Source organism: Mustela nivalis, assembly GCF_964662115.1.
Source record: "Mustela nivalis genome assembly, chromosome: 6".
In the NCBI taxonomy this organism is placed as follows: Eukaryota; Metazoa; Chordata; class Mammalia; order Carnivora; family Mustelidae; genus Mustela; species Mustela nivalis.
Window position 1 is genome coordinate 37,517,492 of NC_139025.1, and position 23,784 is coordinate 37,541,275.

The window sequence follows — 23,784 nt, forward strand, 5'->3', positions numbered from 1 at the left end:
TCTTTGCTCACATTATTTTATGTATTTTTGATTTTCTGCTGGTTCAGTTCCTGTGGGTTGGCTGTGTATTATCTGTTATATGACATCCAACTCTCTGGAACATATTTCTTCAGGGAAACCTTACTACGTTATGTTAAAAAAAATTCAACTGAGTAAATTTTAAAGATCATATTGGCTTTATTTAATGATTCAGGAGTTGGGTAGCATCCCATCTAACAAATAGAAAGGAGCTCTGAGGAGCTGTACAAAACAGAAGACTTTTACAGGCAGAAAGGGGCCAGACAGGACATTATTAGCAGAGTGGGTTATTTCAGGCAATGTCACCTTCCTTTAGGGGCAGGCAATGTGTCCGTCAGGCAGGTTACCTCACTACTGCTGACCAGGTAATTCCAGACGGACAGGTTAAGATTACATTCTTGGGAGAGGCTGAAAGTGCCATTAAGTTGGTGTTAAGTCTTGGTTTGTTGACATGGACTTAGCACAAGTGACTCCATTTTGGGCCTCTTGTCTTTTTAAAAATGATTATTTCCAAGCAACTGTAATGAGTATCTTCATTGTATTTCATCTTCATTTATGTACATGAGTGCCCATTAATGTAATTAAAGCTATTTTTCTTTTGTTTCTTTGTGTGTGTTCATGAGTGCTGTACCGTTTGTTGTGTGATCGGGGACTTAGGCCTTCCCTAGGACATGTTTGTTTTGAGCTTTTGGGTAGTTACTCCTGCTCTCAGTTTCTGTGTCTGTTAGAAAAGAAAGGGAATACCTAATTATTTACACCACAGGGTGGTTATAAGGAGCAAATGGGAATAGAGACAGGAATGGATTTTGCTTGTAGAATTTTGCATTTTTTAGGGGATGTTATTATTTCATGTGTGTATGTTTGCTTGTTTAGCTTGATTATATACCTTGTGACTGTGAAGAATGTGGCCCATCTCCTTGATAATCCTTTATCACTCTTAGTGCATATCAGTGGCTCACTGAAGCAATGAAGTGTTAGTGAGGTTTTAGTAAATTGTACAATGACATAAAACTTAAGAATGATGAAGTGAGCTGGTGGTGGCTGGGGAATAGGAGAGTATGAATCTGAAAATAGCAGTTTAATCCGTTAATGTGATATGGGTGCAGGACTTAATAACTCTTTATTTTCATGATTGTCTCATTTGATGTGCTCTCTGAAGTGTAATTTGATTTACTAGGAATTCACGAACGGGATATGTGATTCTGTAAGAGAGCTGTGAGGCACAGAAGGCAGCATCCATTAGAGGAAAGTATTCTGTTTGAGAAGAAGTAATGCAGATTTCCTAGGGACCATAACACAGGGTTAAAAAAAAAGTTGTCACTAGGAATCCAAGGAATAGAATCAAGCTCTTTTGTAGGCACATTTTATAGCTCTGGGTGGTCCTCAGAACCTGATTTCTGGGAGGCTGGGGGGACCTGGGCACTGAATTATATAGGGCATCAGAGAAAGATATGGCAGCTGAAGATAATACACGATTTGGTAGTATAAGTGAGCTTAGGCACACACTACATAGATAAAGTGTAAGTGGTAAACATGATAAACTAGGTCATGACAAATTGAAATCGGGGAAAAGATCACTTATGTATTGTTTTAGAAGGCAAAATGAATGAGACAGCTATTGCTAAGTAGAAATGTATAAATATTTTTAATTTCCTGAAAATCTTATGTAAAATGATTTCTAAATTTTTTGCAGATTATGCCTGAGTTATTGTGTTTAAGTGTACATTGTTTACAGTGCAGTTTTTTTGTTTCTTTTTTTAAAAAAATATTTTATTTATTTACGTGAGAGAGAGCATGAACGAGGAGAAGGTCAGAGAGAGAAGCAGACTCCCCATGGAGCTGGGAGTCCGATGCGGGACTCGATCCCGGGACTCCAGGATCATGACCTGAGCTGAAGGCAGTCGTCCAACCAACTGAGCCACCCAGGCATCCCAGTTTTTTTGTTTCTTATCTAGCCATCAAATCAAGTATTGGAAATTAAAGAAGCTAATTATGCTTGTATATTTTGGTGACTTTTTCAGCCTCTGATCTTTTTTTCTCCTTCAGTTGAATCTCAGGCCCTCTACCAAATATAGCACGTTAGAAATTGTTATTTAATACAATTTGGTTGCTATTACTTTTTTATTAAAGCCTACAGATAATTTAAAATAATGTTTCAGTGGTCATGGCACCTGGGTGGCTCAGTCAGTTAAGTGTCTGCCTTTGGCTCAGGTCTGATCCCAGGGTCCTGGGATCAAGTCCTGCATGGGGCTCCCTTCTCAGTGGGGAGCCTGCTTCTCCCTCTCTCTGCCTGCTGCTTTGCCTACTTGTGCTCTCTATCTCTCTGTGTCAAATAAATAAATAAATAAATAAATAAATAAAATCAATCTTAAAAAAAAGTTTCAGTGGTACAGATAGGGACTATTTAATATTTCTTTTTCTTAGTTTTCCTAAATTTAATCTAATTAAATGCATAGAAACCCTGTCCAGTCCACCTTGGAATCGATTGATTTTTCTCATCTGTGTGTTTGCATAGATAATGGACTTTTTTTTTTTTTTTTTGATAATGGACTTTATTTTTAAGACCAATTTAAAATTCACAGCAAAATTGAGAGGAAGGTATAGAGAGTTTCCATACAGAGATTGACAACCCCTACCCCCCAGCCTCTCTCATTATCAACATCCCTTACCATAGTGGTACATTTATTACAATTGGTGAACCTATACTGACACATTGTTATCACTGAAAGTCTATGCTGTATGTTCTGTGGGTTAGGATAAATGTATAATGACATGTATTTATCATTACAGTATTATACAGAGTACTTCCATTGCCTTAAAAATTCTCTGTGCTTGGCTAATTTAGTCCTTCCTCCTCCCCTTACCCCTAGCAATCACCGATCTTTTTACAGTCGATACAGTTTTGAATTTTCCAGAATGTCATATGGTTGGAATCATATAGTATGTAGCCTTTTCAGATTGGCTTCTTTCATGTTTTAATATGCATCTAAGGTTCCTCCATGTCTTTTTATGGCTTTGGCTCACTTCTTTTTGGAGCTCAATAATATTAGATTGTCTGGATATACTGGTTTATTTTTCTACTAAAGGAGAAACTGGCTGCTTCCAAGTTTTGGCAATTACGGATTAAAGCTGCTGTAAACTTTGTGTGTAGGTTTTTGTGTAGGAGTGAGTTAGCTCATTTGGGTTAATTCCAAGAAACACAATTGCTGGATCATATGGGAAGATTATGTTCAATATTGTAAGAAATTGCTGAACTATCTTCCAAAGCTGCTGTACCATTTTGCATTTTCATCAGCACTGAATGAGAGTTCCTGTTGATCCACATCCTCACCAGCATTTGGTGTTGTCAGTGTTTTGGATTTTGATCATCCTAATAGTTGTGTAGTGTTGTCTTCTTATTGTTTTAATTTGCAATTCCCTAATGACATAAGATGTTGAACAGCTTTTCATATACCTGTTTTCTATCAATATATTCTTTGGTCAGGTGTCTGTCCAGATCCTTTTGCCCATTTTTTGATCAAGTTTTTAATTTTCTCCTTGTTGAATTTTGAGAGATCTTTGTATGTTTTATGTAATGGTCCTTTATAAGATAGGTCTTTTACAAAATATTTCTTTCATTCTGTGGCTTGTCTTCTCATTCTCATGATTGTTATCTTTCACAGAACAGTTTTTAATTATTTTTAAAAAATTATTTCTTTTATGGATCATGCCTTTGGTGTATTTAAAAAGTTATCACCAAAACCAAGGTGACCTAGTTTTTTCCCATGTTATCGTCTAGAAGCTTTAGTTTTGTGTTTTAAATTTAGGTCTGTTATCCATTTTGAGTTATTTTTTATAAAGGGTTTAAGGTCTGTGTGTACATTCATTTTTTTTTCCATTTGGATGTCCAGTTGTAATATTTGTTGAAAAAACTATCTTTGCTCCATTGTATTGCCTTTGCTCCTTTGTTAAGAACAGTTGATTATATTTATGTGGGTCTGTTTCTGGGCTCTCTGTTTTGTCTCATAGATCTGTTTGTCTCTACTTCCACTGCATTGTCTTGACTACTATAGACTTAAAGCAAATGTTGAAGTTGAGTAGTATCTGCCCTCTAACTTTGTTCTCCTTCAATATTGAGTTGGCTTTTCACAACTTTTTCTCTTCATATAAACTTTAGAATCAGTTTATTGATATCCACAAAATAACTTGTCAAGATCAAGAATTGACATCTTTTTTTTTTGAAGATTTATTTATTTTAGAGAAATTGTAGAGGGAGGAGTGGAGAGAGAGAGGGAAAGACAGAATCTTATTATTTTTAAAATTTATTTATATTCAATTAACATACAATGGGTTATTGGTTTTGGAAGTAGAGGTCCATGATTCATCAGTCTTATATAATACCCAGGGCTCATTACATTGTGTGCCCTCTTTAATGTCCATTATCCATTTACTCCATTCTGCCTCTCCCCTCCAGAAACCCTGTTTGTTTCCTATGCTTAAGAGTGTCTTATAGTTTATCTCCCTCTCTGATTTCATTTTGTTTTATTTTTTCCTTGGAAAGAGAGCATCTTAAGTAGACTTCCTGCTCAACATGGAGCTCAACGTAGAGCTCGCTCTCATGACCCTATCATGACCTGAGCTGAAATCAAGAGTCAGGTGCTTAACCAACTAAGCCACCCAGACACCCTGAGAAGAACTGACATCTTGACAATATTGAGGATTCCTCTTCATGAGCATGGGATGTCACTCCATTTATTTAGTTTTCCTTTGATTTCCTTCATCAGAATGTTGTGGTTTTCCTCATAAACATCTTTTATTTATGTGATTATAATGTTAGCTGTAGGTTTTTTTATAGATGTTCTTTATCAAGTAGAGGAAGTTCCTCTCTTCCTAGTTTTCTGGGAGTTTTTATTATGAATGACTATTATATTTTATTAAGTGCTTTTTTCTGCATTTATTGATATAATCATGTGATCTTTGTTCTTTAGTCTGTGATGTTATGGATTTCCTTAATTGATTTTTGAGTGTTAAACCAGCCATGCATACTTAGGAAAAATTCTACGTGGGCATATTATATGATCATATTTATATATTGTTGGATATATTTGATATATTATATATTTGCAATTTTTTGAGGATTTTTGCATCTATGTTCATAAGAAATATTGGTCTGTAGTTTTCTTTTCTCATAATATATTTGTCTGATTTTGGTAGTAGGGTAATTCTGGATTCCAAAAGATGAGTTAGGAAGTATCATATCTACTTCTACCTTTGGAAAAGATTGTAGAAGTTGGTATATTTCTTTCTGAGATATTTGGTAGAATTCACCCATGAACTCATCTGGGCCTGGGGTAATTTTGGAAGGTTATTACTGAATTGATTTGTTTAATGGATATAGTTCTTTTCAAATAGCCTATTTTTTCTTGTGTGAGTTTGGGCAGGTTACATCTTTCAAGGAATTGGTCCATGTCTTCTAGAATTATTGATAGTATTGTATTACTATTTTTTAAAAAATTATTTATTTATTTATTTATGAGAGAGAAAGAGAGAGGAAGAAAAAGAGAGAGAGAGAGAGAGGAGGAGGAGGAGGAAGATAGAGGGTGAGGGAAAGAAATCCTCAAGACTCCTTGATGAGCATGGAGCCCAGAGTCTGATGTGGGGCTCTGTCCCAGGACCTGAGATCATGACCTGAGCCAAAACTGAGAGCTGGCTACTTAACTGACTGGGCCACCCAGGCTCCCTTCTATTACTATTATTGTTACTATTCTCTTAATGTCTATGTAGTGATGTTCTCTCTTTTATTTCTCTTATTAGTAATTTGTGTCTTCTCTATTTTTTTCTTATTAAGCATGGCTAGAATCTTAATTTTATGTCTTTCTAAAGAGCAGGCTTTTGGTTTTGTTGACTTTCCTCTATGATTTCTTATTTTCAATTTCATTGATTTTTTTTTGTTCTAATTTTCATTATGTCTTTTCTTCTTGCTTACTTTATACTTAATTTTCTCTTCTTTTTTTTTCAGTTTGCTAAGGTGGAAGTTCACATTATTGATTTTTGATCTTTCTTCTTTCCTAGTATTTGCATTCAAAGCTATAAATTTCCCTCTAAGCACTTCTTTCACTTCATCCCACAAATTTTGATACATTGTATTTTCATTTTTGTTTAGTTCAAAAACTTAAAAAATTTTTCTTGAGGTTTCTTATTTGACACATTTTTGTTTAGAAGTATGTTGTTTAGTCTCCAAGTATTTTGAGATTTTCTCTCTGTTGTTGTTGATTTCTAGCTTAATTCCATTGTGATCTAAAAGCAAACACTCTATGACCTCTGTTCTTTTAAATTTGTTAAGGTGTGTGTTGGGCCAGAATGTGTTCTTAGTAATGTTTTATGTGAGCTTGAAAAGAATGTGTTTTCTTTGCTGTTTCCATATAAAATAGTTGATCAATGTCAATTATGTCTGGTTGATTCATGGTGCTGTTGAGTTCTACTATGTTCTTACTGATTTTCTGTCTGCTAGATGTGACTATTTCTGATAGAGAGGCATGGAAGTCTTCAACTATAACAGTAGATTTATCTATTTCTCCTAGTAGTTCTGCTCGCTTTTTCTTCACATATTCTGATGTTCTCGTTAGGTGCATATACATTAAGGCTATTACCTTTTGGAGATTTGACCATTTTATCATTATTCAGTGCCCCTCTTTATCCTAATAACTTTCCTTGCTCTGAAGAGCATGAGACTTTTTTTTTTTTTTAAAGATTTTACTTATTTATTTGACACAGAGAGAGACATCGCAAGTAAGTAGAGGGGCAGGCAGAGAGGGGTGGGGGGCGGCAGGAAGTGGGCCCCCCGCTGAGCAGAGAGCCCAATGTGGGGCTCTATCCCAGGACCATGAGATCATGACCTGAGCCAAAGGCAGAGGCTTTAACCCACTGAGCCACCCAGGCGCCCCAAGAGCATGAGACTTTAACTGTGATGAAATCTTCATGTTTTGTCTTGGGGGTGATTCTACCTTCTAGTCAGACATAGGTTTTTTTTAGTGCCTGCTTTCAAAAACTTTAGCTACAGTTTTAAGTCCTTTATACCTCCCGGTTCTTTTCTGCTTGAGAAAGCACCTTAACAATGTTAGTGATTCTAAGAACAATAAAAAAACTGCTTTTACTTTTACTGAGGATTAGATTGGTGGTTTACCCACACTTGACTTTCACCCATAGACTCAGAGGAAAGTATATGGCTGGCCACCCTATTTAGCATCCTTTATTTCTTCTCCAAGTGAAAAGTTAGGATTGGGTAAATTTTAAGGATCATGATACAATAGTTCAGGATTGGTGGAAACAGCAAGGTGAGGATTTTGAGGCAAAAAATTCAAAGAATATGAGGGCATAAACTGTTTATGCTTCCTGCTGAAGAGTTACTGTGTCTTTGGGAAGTTCCTATGATGAAAAATCAAACCATTTGCCTGGGCAGGAGAGTCCTAGAAATATTAAGTCATGCTAAGGAAGACAGGACTAGCACAAAGTCATGTGAACATCAACAGTTAAGTATGGTTTCAGTTCTGAGTGTTCAGGCTGAGTGTGAGGTTGTACAGTGTCAGTTCTCTAGTCTTTAAGTCAGGATGGTCCTAGTACTTGCCAATTGAGTCTCATTTGCTTACTTTTGTGTTGCCCCCTTGGCAGAAGGGCACAACTAACATAGCTCTGTGGACTGCTACATAGATAGCTATGAGGTCAAGTCTTGCAGAAGAGGATGCCTTCTGCTGCCTTACTGGTAACCAGTGATTTCTGCCCTGTATCCTTCTGAGTCTGAGTTCAGTTTATGGCAGTCTTATGAGTCTGAATGTTTACTTGGTCAGCATTGCAGATACAAATATGGATTTTATAATCAAATGTCTGGTGTGCAATTTTCCAGAAGATGCCAGTTTTCACTGTAATTTGTTTGTGCTTATGTCATTGTGTCAGTCAAAATCAGCTACCTTTAGTTACATTCACATTTATACATAAGCTCATACTGCATTATGAATGGCCAAACTCAAAAGTTTTTGTTTGAACTTTTGCAGATGTTGTAAGTGTTTTGGCTGCAGTAAGTGAAGAGGCCTAGATGATAGGAGGTTGTGCAACTGTTGTTTTGTGATGATTACAAATCATTAGGCTAGCAGAATTTTTAACTCAACTATGCTAGAATTTTACAACCATTTGAATTGCTTGTATTCAAGATTAAAATCTAACAAACATTTAATAGTAGCACATGTATTTAACAGTTTTACTTTTATTGGCAAAGAAAGTATTTATATTTAAGGAATAAAATTTCCGTGTGCAGAAGCCTGTCAGTACATGCAATAAAGCTATGTCACCAGGACTGATAATTTCTTTTCTTTAGTGTGATTAATAAGCCATGTACATAGATTGAATTTTGAGATGTAGTACATTCAGAAATATAAAGGAATAGCTCAAGAGGGATGTATTTTTCTCTCAAAGTCATCCTTTAAATTAAAAAAAACATGCCTATGTGACTTCATTCATCCATTCATTCAACATGTATATATTGAGCTACTTCTTTATTATAAATATTGGGAATCTTAGCAGTGAAGAAGCACACAAATCCTCCCTACCTTCTTGGAACTGTCAAAGAGAAATTGCACTGAACACTTGTTAAGAATGGGAAGAAAGGTTTTGTTCAAGACTATTGGAGTAGAGGAGGGAGATTGAACTTTGCTGAAACAGAAGGTGAAGAAGTTAGTCAATGTGGTTAAACCACCTGTGTTTGCTAATTGGTGTCATCAAAGTTAGGCTCCTAATCTCCCACAGACACTGAGAGATAGGGGTGCTATTGTTGTTAATAAGTTTCAAAGGGATGGCTCCCAAGTCCTTCAGAAAGACATTCCTGGCTTATACAACTGACAAGAGTCTGGGAGAAGATTTATATCTCAAAGGGGTAGAGAAAGAATTTATAATTGGAAGCCTTCTAAAGTAAATGTTCTAAGAAAAGGGAGGTCAGGGGCCTAGAGTCAAGGAAAAAGCCTGTCTAAAGTTTAATCAGGCTGTGTTAAGGCTGTCTTTGTCAGAGTTTTTATTCTGGTGGGGAAAAACAGTAAACATACATGGAAAATTTCACACGTATATATAAAATTTCAGATGCTCTCTACATAGAAATAATACAGGGCAATAGGAGATAGGTAATGACTAGGATGATCAGGAGTTGAGCCATGTAAGAAAGCATGTACTGGGCTAAATGTAGCTGTTAGGTTAAGATTTTGTTGTTCTTGTTGCAAAGAAAAGACACTCAAGTAACCTGAAATGATGGGAGATATAATATAAAGACAGATACTTTTCAGAATTTTGGAAAAGAAAAGGGACCTTAGGAACTAATGGATGGCCTTGGACCATGAGAGCTATAGAAACCTTGGCCCAATACACAGCCAAGCCTGGAAGTGAGTGCTTGGCGGAAGAGTTAGATAAGGAGGGAAAAGCTTACCAAAGGGGGGCTACCCTTTGACTACCTTCTTTGCACATCTCACAGCCTTGCTTTGAGATTGCTCTAACTTTTTATTATAGCCTTAATACCATATTGTTGCATATTATCATTCTGGTTGCTGGAAAAAGGCCACTTTTAGAAAATAATTTTGGAGGCCATGACTGTTCACTCTACTCTTCTATTTTTTCAGAATTTGTAGATCTCAGTGTCCCACTGTTAGTATGATTCCCTTAGTCCTGTTGATATCCTTTCCTGTCTTGTCTTTACTGATGGAATTCTCACCTTCTCTTCTCCTTTGCTTGTTTTGCGGCTCTCATTTCCAAATATTCTTAACTTTCACCAGCCACATGGTCCATCATGGCTACTTCAGCCTTTCTCTGCTTCAACTCTCACTCTCCATGATTCCCTCAGCACTTCTTGGACCAAGCATTTATACTGTAAAACAAGGGTCTTAATCTATTTGAGGATGGGATAGTGAAGGGAAGTCTCTGAAGAGGGGACAGACCTGAAAGATAAGTAGCAGTTAGCCAGGCAGAAGCGGTGATTGGTAGGTTCAGGAGAGTGTTTTAAACATCGTGTTTTAAAACCCACAAATGAGAGAATATTACATTTTTGAAGAATAGAATAAAGTTTTCTATGACTGGAGTGTAGAGGAAGAAGACAGAGATGCACAAGGTGAGAGTGTAGAGTTAAGGCAGGTTGCATTAAGGCATTTGGATTATTGTAAAGACAACAACAAGTTTCTGAAGATTTAAAGCATCCCCCAATTTAGTTTGCTTGTACATACATCATAATGTTCGAAAAAAATTTGAAGCTTTGGGCAATATACTTCTTTTTAGGGTATGTATTTTGGTCATGCTTTGTATTTACTGTGGACCCAATGGATAGTAAAAGGAAAATCTTTTTCAAAATAAGAGGCACTTAAAAAGTACATTATAGATGTTACTGAAGATAGGGATCTGCTCTTCATCTGTTTATTCATCTATCTATCTATCATCTATCTATCCCAGTGTTCTGATTAGAATATAAATTGGCTAAAACAGATGGTATGTACAAATTATCAAAGTTGAGATCCTTCTCTAAAGCATACTAACTAATGCATGGAATAATTAGGTTTATTTCCCCATGGATGTCTTGGTAGAAGGAGTTGGAGATGTGAGTTTTGAATAAGAAGGAGACAATGGAATTGGTTATCTGGGTTAGAGGTACAGATAGCAAATGTACTTTTGTTTTTAAATTGTGTTCTGCAAAAGAAAATGGAAAGGCACTATGTAGTCATTCATGTACATAATCTCTCTAGAGTAAGAACCCAGCACTTATCAAATGAAACTTACTGTTTTGTTGGTTTTTACCGAGTTGCCTTATATGGTGCTATCCATGAAGATGGAATAGCTATTAATTATTATTATAATATCAATGGTGGAGGAGTCAGAAATTATGAAAGATTTATTAATGGTTAGTTTATTCTTTAATGTATTCATTCAGTAAATATTTGGCACTACATGCAAGAGAGTGTTAAACAACATGTGAGGAATAAGAAGATGAACAAAACATATACAGTCACAAACAGCAAATGTCATAAAGAGAATGTACATGGTCCTTTGAGATTATATAATGAAATGACCTGATGTAGCCCGGACAGGAAAGTTTCCTTGAAGAAGCAATGACTGACCTGAGATCTGAATATGAATAGATGTAGCTAAGCTAAGGACAGAGAGCATGAAAGTTTAGCAGGTGCATAAACCCTTTGTTTGAGGGAGCAGGGCATTTCCAAAAGCTGAAGGTTGATGAAGAGTGAGCTTAAGAGTGTTGAAGGATGAGGTTAGAGTGGTAGACAGGGGTCACACCATGCAGGTCTGTGTAAACCAAAACAGATTTTAGAACAATGGGAGGCCATCATGTAATTTTAAAATGGGGGTGATTTTGGAAGGTAACTCATATAGTGCTTAGAGCACATTGGTTGGGGTCAAATAAATGTCTTGAAACTTATTAAGAAACATCTGTGGATCCAGGAGACAGATGCTAGTAGCATGGTCTTAGGTGGTGACAGTGGAGAATGGGGAGAAATGGATAAATCTGAGAGATATTTAGGAGCTAAGATGAATAGGATTTTAAGATACATTGGGGTCAGAGATGTCAGAGGGGTGACAAGAATACTTCCCGGTTTCTGCTTTGCTTAATCAAATGGCTAATGCTGACATTTGCTCAGATATTAAAGGAGGACCAGGGACATGGTCTGCAATGGGAGCGTGCAGTTTCTTGCAAGTTTCTTGCAAACTCTATCTATCTGTCTATCATCTTTCAGTGAGAGACACATGAGATGTTTAAATGTCTATGGGAAGAATGTAGTTGAAGAGGGGAATGGTCAGGATTTTGAGCAGAGTAGAGGAAGTTGGAAAAATAGTGAGGGCATTAATTCATAAGAAAAGCAGTAAAACTATTAGGTAGTTGTGAGATGGTTTGAGATTAATGATAATGAGTTTATACTGGAACCAATCTGCCCTGTTCTATGTTCAAGATTATGACTTTCTTGACAGTTAACACAGGCATGGAGAAAGCTGATAATTGAGCTAGGATTTGGATTTTGATAGAAGTTATAATGAAGAGACAGAGATGTTAAGGAATTCAGGGTGTAAGGGTGAATAGTGTTATTGCCATTATGCGGCTACATAAAGAAGAGAGTGGAGAATGGAGAGAGTTGACAGTCTGATAAAAAGTAGGTCTGTTGGTGGACTGGAGTTTCAATAAGGTTGAACTACCATTGCATTGTAATTGAACCAGTTAGCTCATCAGAGAAGAGGAAGTGGTCAGATAACTGGGTGGTTGAGTTCAAGACTTCAGAGCTGGAAAAATGTTTAGGATATGACAAATTTCAGATTATGATCATGTGATTGGGTGTCTGAGGAAAAGTGGAAAGATTATTGGAGAGGAATTGGTAAAGAAACTGTGAAGCCAAGGTATTGGAAGTCTCATCTACATGGGTAATAAAGTTACCTAGAGGATGGGAAAATTTTAGGTGAGGTTGGATTTGAAAATGTTTAGGAAATATGTGAAGTAATAACTTTGAATTCTCTATTTTCATGAAATAGTCATTGGCATGAATCTATTCAAAGCAAAGTAGTAACACATTTCCCAATATAAAAGATACATAGTATCTAGCATTTGTATATTAAACTTTATTTTACATATCCATATCTTACCTATATTGGATAATCTTGTTAAAATGGGACCTTTATATCTAGTAGGTATATATGTTGTCCCCAGTGTTGTCATACCAAGTCTGAAATTCTACGTACATAAAACACACGTCTTTTCCCCACATTTGTATCAGTTAGCTTTTCTCCCTGCATCACAAATTACTCCAGAACTTTGTGGATATAAAACCACCATTTCTTTAAAACTCACAAGTCTTTGACTCCATTAAGTGGTTCTGATAACTTGGGCTAGGTTTAACTTATCTCAACTATGTTTACCCATGCATTTGTGGTAGATTGCCGAGTTGCTTGGTAGCTGACAAATCTGGGATGGCTCAAATGGATGACTCAGAGGGCTGCTGCTTTGGTTTCTCATTATTCGAAAGCCTTATAGGTCTTCTTCCCATAGCCAGTAGACTGGCTTCCAAGACTGTGAGTAGAGGTGCTATCCTTTTTGAGGTCTAGGCTTAGAACTGACACAGTGTCACTTATGCCACGTGCTGTTGGCCAAAGCAAGTCCTAAGGCCAGCTCAGACTCAAGGGTTGGGGAAATAGATCTCATCTCTTAAAGGTAGGAGTTGCAAAGTCACATCGCCAAAGGATGTGGATACAGGAAGGAAAATAACCATAGTCTTCTTTTTTTCTCCTTGCAAACAATGTACCACAACATCCTGTGTGTGGGAATGCAAGATGTAGGTGAAACACTGTGCACTGGGTGTAACAAAGCCATGTTTCTGTTGTCACTCCCACTTGTTTGTCATGTATCCTTGGATAAGAAAGTTCTTGGCTCATCCCTTTTCTCTTTATAGAGCAAGAAGGAAAGAAAGTAGGAGAAAATATTAGCTCAGCCATTTGCCTGCTGTCATTAGTGATGCTGCAATGAGAGCATCGATTTGTGTTTTAAATGGCTTTATCTTTGAAATACATTGTCTTTATGCTAATAGCATCCCACATCTCTTTAATGTGGGAATCCATTAAAAATAGCAGGAGCTGAGAACTCAGAGATGTCTCCTGGATATTGTTTGTTGTGCTCTTGGGGCCTGAGGGGCTTGTCAAGTAAGGAAATTAGCTGGAAAAGTAGAAGGCTGACCACTGAAGGTTCTCCATTAGCCTTGCTGTGTTCTCTCTTACATTTCATGTGTTTGATGTTCTCTTCCACCTGTGCGACCCCAGGGATTTGTATGCTAAGAGCTCAGAGGTGGGGATGGAGGCAGAAAACTGGTGGGCCCCAGAGGAGTACTGGAAAGTGTGCAGTGAAATAAAGCAGACAATGAGTGAGCAGATAGGATTGGTAGAAAGTACGGAATCAAGATGTTGTTATCAAAAAGGTGGTAGTTCAGAAGGAGGGCACTTTTTGAGGATTGGCCTTCAGAAGTGTCCAGTATTATTCCATGCGTGAAATTCAAATTTAAACAAGGAATTAAATACAGTTGTGACCCAATCTAGAGGTGAGAGTGAGTCATAAATAAGGAAAGCCTCTAATTTGAATACAAGGTTGAATATGACTCCCCCTCCTCAAAAAAATCTTGTGATGCAGAAGAAATCCTTAATCTGAATAACGTACTGTGATGACATGTTAACAACACAGCAGTGACTGCTGGATTTTCCAGAACATAACATACTTAAAATGACAATTTTAAGTATGGCACTCATACTGGTATGGCACTGCTTCCTCCCCTTTCTCTCTGCCTGCCTCTCTGCCTACTTGTGGTCTCTCTCTGTCAAATAAATAAATAAAATCTTAACCCCCCCCCAAACCAAACAAACAATGTTTCCAGAACCCCATGATCCTCCTCATGCCCCTCATAGTCACTACTCCTCCCCTAATTAAGGGATCCACTATCTTGACTTCTAATTCCATAGAAGAGTTCCACCTGTTTTTACACTTTTTATACAGGAAATCATATAGTACATAGTCTTTTGTATCTGGTCTGTTTTGCTCAATATGATTCTTTTTAGATTCATTCTTGTGGTTGTATGGTTGTATGTAGATAGTCTGTTCTCATTTATTGTTGGGTAACATTCCATTGAGTGAATGTGTGGTTATGTATTTACTGCTTACACTGGAGAAGGGCATTTACATTATTTCAAGTTTTAAGTATTTCATCAGTTTCTTTGGGTCTTTTTTCCATTGGCTATCCCTTCCTGCTTTGTTGAAGAGTAGTTATTCCATCACATTTTAAAAGCAAGTCGTTTCACTTTGAGTTTTGGTTATAATGATGGCGTTAAATTTCCTTTGATACAAAACAGTGGAGAAAGAGAAAGTTAAAACAACTTTCCAAATAAAGCAGACTTACCTATTTGCACATTATTCACTTTGATTAACAGTTTCTGATTTTATAAGAAGTTGAAGGGAACACTCTGGACAGATTCAAAGGTGAAATTTTGGGGTTGTCTTTGGGAGCAAACAGGAGTTTGGTTTGACCTGAGCACTATTGCTGTGTAGAGGCCTGGTGGGAAACATCTTGGCAGCGCAGGTGGAGGTGGGCCTGGGAACCTTGAAGGCCTACATTGGATACTGTGGTTAATGTGATACCTGTGATGAGTCCCTGGAGGGTACTGTGTATTAGAAAGGTGAATATGGCACGGATCGTTGGGGATAAGGACAGGAAGACTGCACAGCCATTGGTGGTTATGTGAAATGCACTAAGAATCTGAGGTACTAGGTCTGAGTGATGCTTCCATTCATTCCTAGCTCTCTGACTTTGGACAAGTCATTTACTACGTCAGAGCTTTGGTGTCCTCATATGAACAACGGATATAGGAATCCTGCTGTTGTGGGGATGCAGTGAATTTGTCCATATTAGAGAGTTGCAGACTCTATAGAGTTCTAGGGCCTCCACATAACCCTGCAGTGGGCCACAGCTGTGCCTGGGTGGGGAGAAGATGGTGGCAAGGTGTTTCATCTCCTTTATTCAGTCATGTAGAGAATGGCCACATATAAGCTAGTATTTCAGGTACTATTGTACTTAAATTACACATTGTACTCTAGGTATAATACAGAGTTTCAGACTGAGGTCAGATAGTGAGGTCCTTAGAAGCAGGGAGTCTGGAGCCAGACTGCTTGAATCTCAGCCTCTCTCTCTCTCTCTCTTTTTTTTTAAAGATTATTTATTTATTTATTTGAAAGATCACAAGTAGGCAGAGAGGCAGGCAAAGAGAGAGAGAGAGAGAGAGAGAGGAGGAAGCAGGCTCCCCCGCTGAGCAGAGAGCCCGATGTGGGGCTCGATCCCAGGACCCCAGGATCATGCCCTGAGCCGAAGGCAGAGGCTTTAACCCACTGAGCCACCCAGGCACCCCAAATCTCAGCCTCTCTTAATAGCCATATGAACTTAGTCAAATTGCTTAACCTTTCTGGGCTATGTTTTTTTTTAATTAAAAATTTCAAAAGATTTATTTATTTATTTAGAGAGGGTACATGCAAACATACAAGTTGGGTGTTGGGGGGCAGAGGGAGAGAGAGAATCCTGATCAGACTCCCTGCTGAGCCTGGAGCCCGACCTAGGGGCTCAATCTCATGACCCTGAGATCATGACCTGAGCCAAAACCAAAAAGTAAGCCACTTAACTGACTGAACCACCCAGGTGCCCCTAGGCTATGTTTTAATAATGATACCTACCAAGTCAGATTGTGTTGGAGATTAAATTAGTTAATGCATATAAGGCAATTAGAACAGTAGCTGGGCTGTACTAAGTGTTCAATATTATTGTGATTTTCTTTTCTAAGTAGCAATGATTGATCTTGCTTTCTGGTTGGTTTATTGTGTGGAAGTGTGTGGTACAGGCTTGATAAAATCTTTATTGTGTCCTTCTGTTCCTGTAGCTCCAGCTATGATTCAGGTTACCTCTCGAGGATTATGCAGAATGAGTTTAACCCTCATCAGGGCCCTGTGTATTTGAACACGGTTAGAATGCCCAGTCTCCTTTTTTCCATTTCCTTCCATATTTCCCAGTATGGTATTCTTCTGAGTTCCTTTTTTTTGGCAGTCCTCTGCCGAATATATATTATGTATCTCCTTCACTTGTGGTGGTCATTAGAGATTAAGGAGAATTTCTTTTTCCTACTCCTTGCCATGTCTTTATTAATGTAACTCAAAGTTACATTGCCTGTTTTGTTGCCTGTAATTTACTATTAAATCACATCGTGTCTATTATTAATTATCCCTCCCTAAATTTACTCCATCCACATTTGCTTCTGTTGTGTAAGTCTTTTCATACATTCATTGACTGTATTGACTGCTGAGCATATTACCATCGACAGAGCTTTGTAATTGACACTAGATATATTCTTCAAGGGGTCTAGAGTTTCCTAAAATGTCATGCATGCAAGCTAGATCTGTAATAAGGTGTTTTGTGGTACTTGTTGTGATAGAAATGTGCAAAGAGTATATGATGACATAAAGGAAGAACTCTTAACGCTCACGGTGGAGGAGATAAAGGTATGTCCATGAAGATGGTGGGAGACGGTGGAGATGTCGGGGAAATGCACACAGAGGAGACAGTGTTTGTCATATACTGTCATTAAGATGCTAGCCACCAAGAGAGTGGGAGGGACAAACCCTTAAAGAAGAAGGAGCAACTAGTAATGTGACATGAAACAGATGGGCCTCTGGGAACTACGTGTAGCTGAGTGTAGCTGGAGCATAGAAGGCAGGTGGAGGAATTGGTGGGAGAGATGCTGACCAGATGGGCAGACAATAGATTCTGAAGGACTTTGCATGTCATAGTGAGGAGTTAATACTTAAGCCTATAGGTATGAGGTAACAGTAAAAATTGGAGAGCCACAGTAATAAATAGATATGATTTAAATATACATCAGACTCGTAGCCTGTATAGTGTGATCTGTGAATTAAAGGAAGTAGGAACAGAGCTAAGGTGGCTGATGGAGAAGTTTTTAGTGTAGCTAAGTAAAAACATGAAGTCATGATCAGAACAAGGCCTTGGGAATAGGAAAGAAGGGACATTTTTGAGAGACTTACTAAGTAGATGTATTTTGAGCACTTACATCCTTTGATAACCCTTGATAGTCAGCTGGACGTGGCAGTAGGCTCAGCCCTACGTCTGGGGGTTGGGGCAGGTAACGATGTCACTCACAAGAGTAGGGGATAGAGAACTCATTCAGTAGGAGCAAGGGATTCCCTTTGGGACCAGTTACCTTTTGAACACCTGTGAGATATTTAAACAGAGATATGTAGGGCGTGTTTAGCTTCTGTATCAGTAAGTCAGGAGATGGTTTTGTGCTATGAAGTAGATTGGTGAATTCCAGGTATAGAAGTCGGTTGAATCAGGCATATGGGCTGAGGATAATCATGATGAGAACCCTAACACATCACAGAAGCATGGAGAGGGTATCCCTAGAAAACGATTTTGAAAGAGATGTTAGTTGGAGGGTTGGTAAAACCCAGAAGGGAGTGGTTCACAGAACCTGTGACAGAGTTTATAGTGCTTACAAAATATTTTGTAATGTTGAAGTAGTGTTGGACATGGCCATAAGAATGGTGCTTTTTGATTAAGTGGGGTCCTGAGCAGGTAACTTTCCGGGTAGACCAGCTCCTTTTGAGGAGCTCGGCTTGTGTCAGAGATCAGGGGAGCATGTCCTCCCACCATTTGGACCTAATTCTGGTAGGTCCTGATTCTCTGCATTCTGGTTGAGAGTGGTGACTGTTTTTTAGTTTGAATGAGAATAACGATTTTCTCTGTTTTTTTTTTTTTTTTTTTCCTTCTCTTTGTTTTTAAAGGGAAAAAAAAATCAGGTAGAAATGACTCTTCTGTGCAGTTTGTGTGTGTGTGTGTGTGTCTGTGTGTGTGTGTGTCTGTGTGTATATGTTAAGAGAGAAAGAGAGGGAAAGGCAGGGAGAAGCAGAGGGAGAGGGAGACAGCGACTCTTCAGCAGGCCTCACACACAGCATGGAGCCCAGTGTAGGGCTCAACATGGGGCTTGATCTCATGACCCTGAGATCATGACCTGAAATCAAGAATCAGACGCCAAACCAACTGAAGCACCCAGGTGCCCCTTCTGTGCAGTACTTTACCAGAAGTATCATAGTCCCTTTGAAATTTCAAGCTAACTAGACAACAACATCCACAACAGCACCAGGTTTATTTTTTAATTTAGTTCTGTTTGATTTTTGTCATGCATTTGGACTACGGGTTTCTTTAGAGCAGAAATGAGGCATATTTATTTTAGTGCCCCGAGGTCCTAACTCAGAGGTTGGCCTATAGAAGTGCTTAATAAATGCTTATTTTTGTCTTTGTTGTTCGTGATTACAAGGTTCCATTTCTGAAAGCTTCCAAGTTGTCTTGAATCTTCTTACCTTTCAAGATCTCGTGTCACTGAATTCTGCCATTTTGTCTTCTTAATTTTCATAATTCTACTTTTTTTAACCGCTTAAAGTTCAGTATCTGTTTTCTCCCCTCAAGTGTTCAAGCAAAATGAGAATTTATTTTAAGGCTGCATTGATGCCACAGCATTTGAGGGTAGGAACTGAAATAGAGCCAGACCTAAGGTATTGAGCCTGAGACAGAAAACTGTCAAAATGTTCCTGCTACTTTCGTTTCCACAAGTTCTCTTGTTTCTACTTCTCTTTGTTCTCTCTTTAAAATATTTATTTTGAAATATCTCAGTCATATGCTACCATATGGAGTATAATATAACCAAATGCATTTTTAAAAAATTTTATTTATTTGTCAGAGAGCGAGAACACAAGCAGGGGGAGCAGGAGGCAGAGGGAGGAGCAGTTCCCCTGCTGAGCAGAGAGCCTGAAGTGGGACTCGATCCCAGGACCCTGGGATCATGACCTGAGCAGAAGGCAGGCACTTAACCAACCACCCACCCTGGCGTCCTAACCAAATGAATTCTTAACCATTTCACCTTAACTATCAAAAACCTTTTGATGCCAAAATTAGAGTCTTACTAATGGCACATCTGTCCCATTAAACCAACCAATTCCTCTATGTTGGTTGTAAGGAAGCTCAGAGTGAGCTATGCTAGACTCCTTGTCTCCCCCTTGGGAGAAAGAATTGGCAATAACAGAGTCATGACCCCATGAGGGGTCATGACCCCATGAGGTTTGGAAGTGATGGTCTGATGAGAGGCTTCCTGATCACAACTCTGTCTCCCCTCCCTGCATCAAGAATGAATTTATCCTCTTTCCCCACATGGCTTATTCTATGCTTCCCCCCCCCCCCCGCAAAAAAATTACTATGGGACTTCCAGTGTTTGAAGAAGGTGTAGGCTGTATTCCATTTGGATAATGTTGTATTGGATTTAAGCTTCTCAGCAAAATATGAATTACCTTGCTGCTGTTCCCTTACAGAACTCTTTTCTGTGACTATTGTTAGGGGATGATAGGATTTTGTAGATTATGTACCCATTTTATGTTCACCTCTTAACTTTTTCAGAACTCTACAAATTTAGTGCTTAGCATGACCGTGAGTAGTCATGGTAAGAGGTAGTGGAAACAACAATGGCCCCTGCTCATTCTCCTCACATGCCCAGAAACATTTCCTGTTTGCTTGCCAGTAAGATTGGGATTCCTTTCTCAGAAGTTTGGTGCTCATGGTTATTATAAAGTGAGAAATCAAAATAAATGTTTTCGAGTAGAAGATAAGTTTTATAGGCAGACATAATAAAATGCCTGGTTTCATCATCCTATTTCTATACTCTGTCTATATTGCATTTGAGTAATTTTCTCCTTTGGTTTTTCTCTGTGCTATTTTATACTTCACTTATGAAGACAGATTGGATCTCCCTTAGCTAATGTAAAGTCTTATTTAATAATTCAGAAATATCTTATTTCTTGGTGGGAACAATCTGCTTTTTAAAAAAAGTTTCTTTACCATTTCAGCGTTTTTGTTGACTTAAAATCAGAGCTGTATTATGTGTATGTTCTTAGCGTATAGATGGGCAATCAGGTTCATAAAGGTAAACCATTGAATTGTTTCCCAGCCTTTTCTTTTCTGAAAGGGTCATGTCGTTTCTTTTCTTTTCTTTAGGGAATCAGCAGTCTCTTCAGTTCTTTGAAAGTGGTGCGGCTCTTGCGACTGGGCCGCGTGGCTAGGAAATTGGACCATTACCTGGAGTATGGAGCAGCAGTCCTCGTGCTCCTGGTATGTGTGTTTGGACTGGTTGCCCACTGGCTGGCTTGCATATGGTATAGCATTGGGGACTATGAGGTCATCGATGAAGTGACGAACACCATCCAAATAGACAGTTGGCTCTACCAGCTGGCCTTGAGCATTGGGACTCCTTATCGATATAACACCAGTGCAGGGATATGGGAAGGAGGACCCAGCAAGGATTCTCTGTACGTGTCCTCGCTCTACTTTACCATGACAAGCCTTACAACTATAGGATTTGGAAATATAGCTCCTACCACAGATGTGGAGAAGATGTTTTCAGTGGCCATGATGATGGTTGGCTGTAAGTATCTTGCTTTTTCTTTTTAAAATTAGACAATTATTGTTGTGGGCAGTTTTCCAGACTCCATTCTCTAACAGGATTAAAATGAAACTACTTTGTCCTCAGAAAGGCATTTAATCCATATTACTTGCATTGGTTTAATTTTTTATTCAGCCTTAGAAAATAAAAATGCAAAATAATATATTTTACTTTTTTAGAATATATTAACACATGAAAAACAGTGTGGATGGAGTGATACAAAAATCAGGATGGGAACTCTTTGATTTAATTCTGTTCACAGCATTCTATCTGGCAGAGCTCTTTCCCAGAGAGATCAGCATCTAGAAAGGCAGCATCTGGCATATCCCATAGGTTTTGTTGGCAGTGTATTAAATTCCGAAAAAGCAGACGGGATATGATGGGAGATGCATAGTTTAGAAACTACTTTAGTTAGTAACTGAACTCTTGACTAGTGTTGATCTCAGGACAGTTTTATGTTGGTTTTTACAATTAAGACTCAGAAAAAGTTTTATAAATCTGGTCTTCATTACAAACACTCTAGGTTGAGTATATATGTCTTTGAGAGAATGAAACGATTAGTAAATACAAGCTCATTGGGCAATGATAAAAGTGTCCACTATTTACCAGGCATACCTGAGTACTAAATGTCTGGATGTTGTTCAAGGGAGTAGAATGTTCTCTAAAGGAGTCAAAGAACATGTGTTGTCCACTCCGACTGAAGTTGGATTATGTTAGAAGATCAAAACCTTAGGATCTCCTATGTTAGGAGATACATATCAAAGAAGCTGTTTTAAAAGAAGATTTTGAGGGAAACTTCACCATCATTTACCCCTTCAAGTTGACTGAGATGATTTATTCAAGCCTAATCCTGACCTCTAGAGTAACCATAAGATCATTGTACTAGAGGTATGACTAGTGTTATAAGGACCTGTTAAGCCTTTGGGTCATGGTCTTTGGTTTGTGGATTGAGCTGTCCTTTCTGAGATTCTACATTACAGAGGTTTACATTTTGACACCAATGGGAAAATGTTAGGAGTCTAGGAGTGTCAGGTGGCCCATGAAATGTCAATATTTTGGGTCAGTGTAAGGCAGTTTTCACATTTTCGGAGTTGAGGGTTTTTGATAGCTATTGGAGCACGAGAGTATTGGCAGTTTGGCTTCCATCTCTCTGTATTCCTTTGTGCAGGTGCAGGTACAAGAACGCATGGGTTCTACTTGGCTGTTTAGAGGTAAAGAGGTAGACTGAGAAAGCCAAGTGCTGTCTGCTTCATAGGCTTTTAGGAGGAAGTCTGTTCCTACATACAAAGAGAACCTGATGACAAATTAAACTGCTGTCTACACACCCAACGTGGTAAAATGTATTGGTGTGTTAAAAATTCAGAAGACGACATTGCATCAGATGTGATATTTATTACTATACTGCTTTTAGTATTTATATAATGCATTTTGCCTTATACTTGAGCTTAGAGTTAAAAAAAAATATTTGGAAGAAATTATTGATTCACTGGAGGCAGCAAAGATAGTATAGAGAAGGCTTTATGCCCTTTACCTGGTTTCTTCCAATAGTTATATCCTGTATAATCAATCCAGCATGTGATCGACATTGACACTAAAACAATATATGTGTGTAGTTTTGTGTTGCTTTATCATGTGTTGATTGCTTTAACTACCACTGAAATCAAGATTCAGGGTTGTTTCATCACAACAAAAACCTTCCTTCCTCGTATTACTCCTTTATAGTCATAACCATTCCTTCCCCCAAAGCATCCTTAAGCCTTGGCAACTACTGTTTTTCTCTTCTATATAGTGTTGATTTTGAAAATGTTATGCAAATGGAGTCATTCAAAATGTGACCTTTTCAAATTGGCTTTTGACTTTCAGTATAACCCCTTGCAGGCCATCTAAATTGTTGAGTGTATCAACAGTTTATTCCTTTTTATTGCTGAGTAGTATTTCATGGTTTGGATATGTCACTGTTCAGCGGTTCATCTATTAAAAGCCATTTTGGTTGTTTCCAGTTTTTGCCATTACAAAGAAAGCTGCCATGAACATTTGTGAACAATTTTTTTTTCCTTTGGATGTAAGTTCTCTGTTTTCTGGGATAAATATCCAGGAAACAGATTGTTGAGATGCACAATAAATGTATGATTAGTTTTTAAAAGAAGTTGCCAAACTATTTTGTAGAGTGGATAGACTAGCATAGTTAGATTTTTCTTTCTTTTTTCTCAAGATTTTTAAACAATAGGATAATGGGAAAATAAAATCTATATAGAATTGAAGGTTAGCACTGTTCACTTTGCTTCTCAGGCCCCAAACCTAGGAATCATCTTACATTGCTGTTTTTCCTCATTGATTACATCTTGTCAGAACAAGTCTTATTGCCTTTACCTTCAGAATACATTTGATTATTTCTCTCTGCTTCTATAGTTTACCATTGAAGACCAAGTCACCCTCACTGGTCAGGACATTTACTATAATCTCCTATATGTTCCTTCTGTTTTCACTCTTGTCCCATAGTCTCTACCCAGAAATGATGGGTGGAGCTAAAGAGTATTATGTAAGTAAAAAAAAAAAGTCAGAGAAAGTGAGAGTAACCCCTTTTTAAATTTTATTTTATTTTATTTTATTTTATTTATTTTCAGTGTTCCAGCATTTACTGTTTATGCACCATACCCACTGCTGCATACAATAAGTGCCCTCCTTAATACC

The 23,784-nt window shown here is 38.0% G+C and overlaps 1 protein-coding gene across 2 annotated transcripts in view; it reads left to right on the forward strand.

Annotated features, from left to right (window-relative positions):
- Positions 1 to 23,784, forward strand: part of KCNH5 (potassium voltage-gated channel subfamily H member 5) — a 313,865-nt gene that overhangs the window by 71,587 nt on the left and 218,494 nt on the right. For both annotated transcript variants that reach the window (XM_082734149.1, XM_082734150.1), the window contains exon 7: positions 20,649 to 21,075. In XM_082734149.1, coding sequence (XP_082590275.1) covers positions 20,649 to 21,075 — 427 coding nt within the window. The remainder of the gene's footprint in view (positions 1 to 20,648; positions 21,076 to 23,784) is intronic.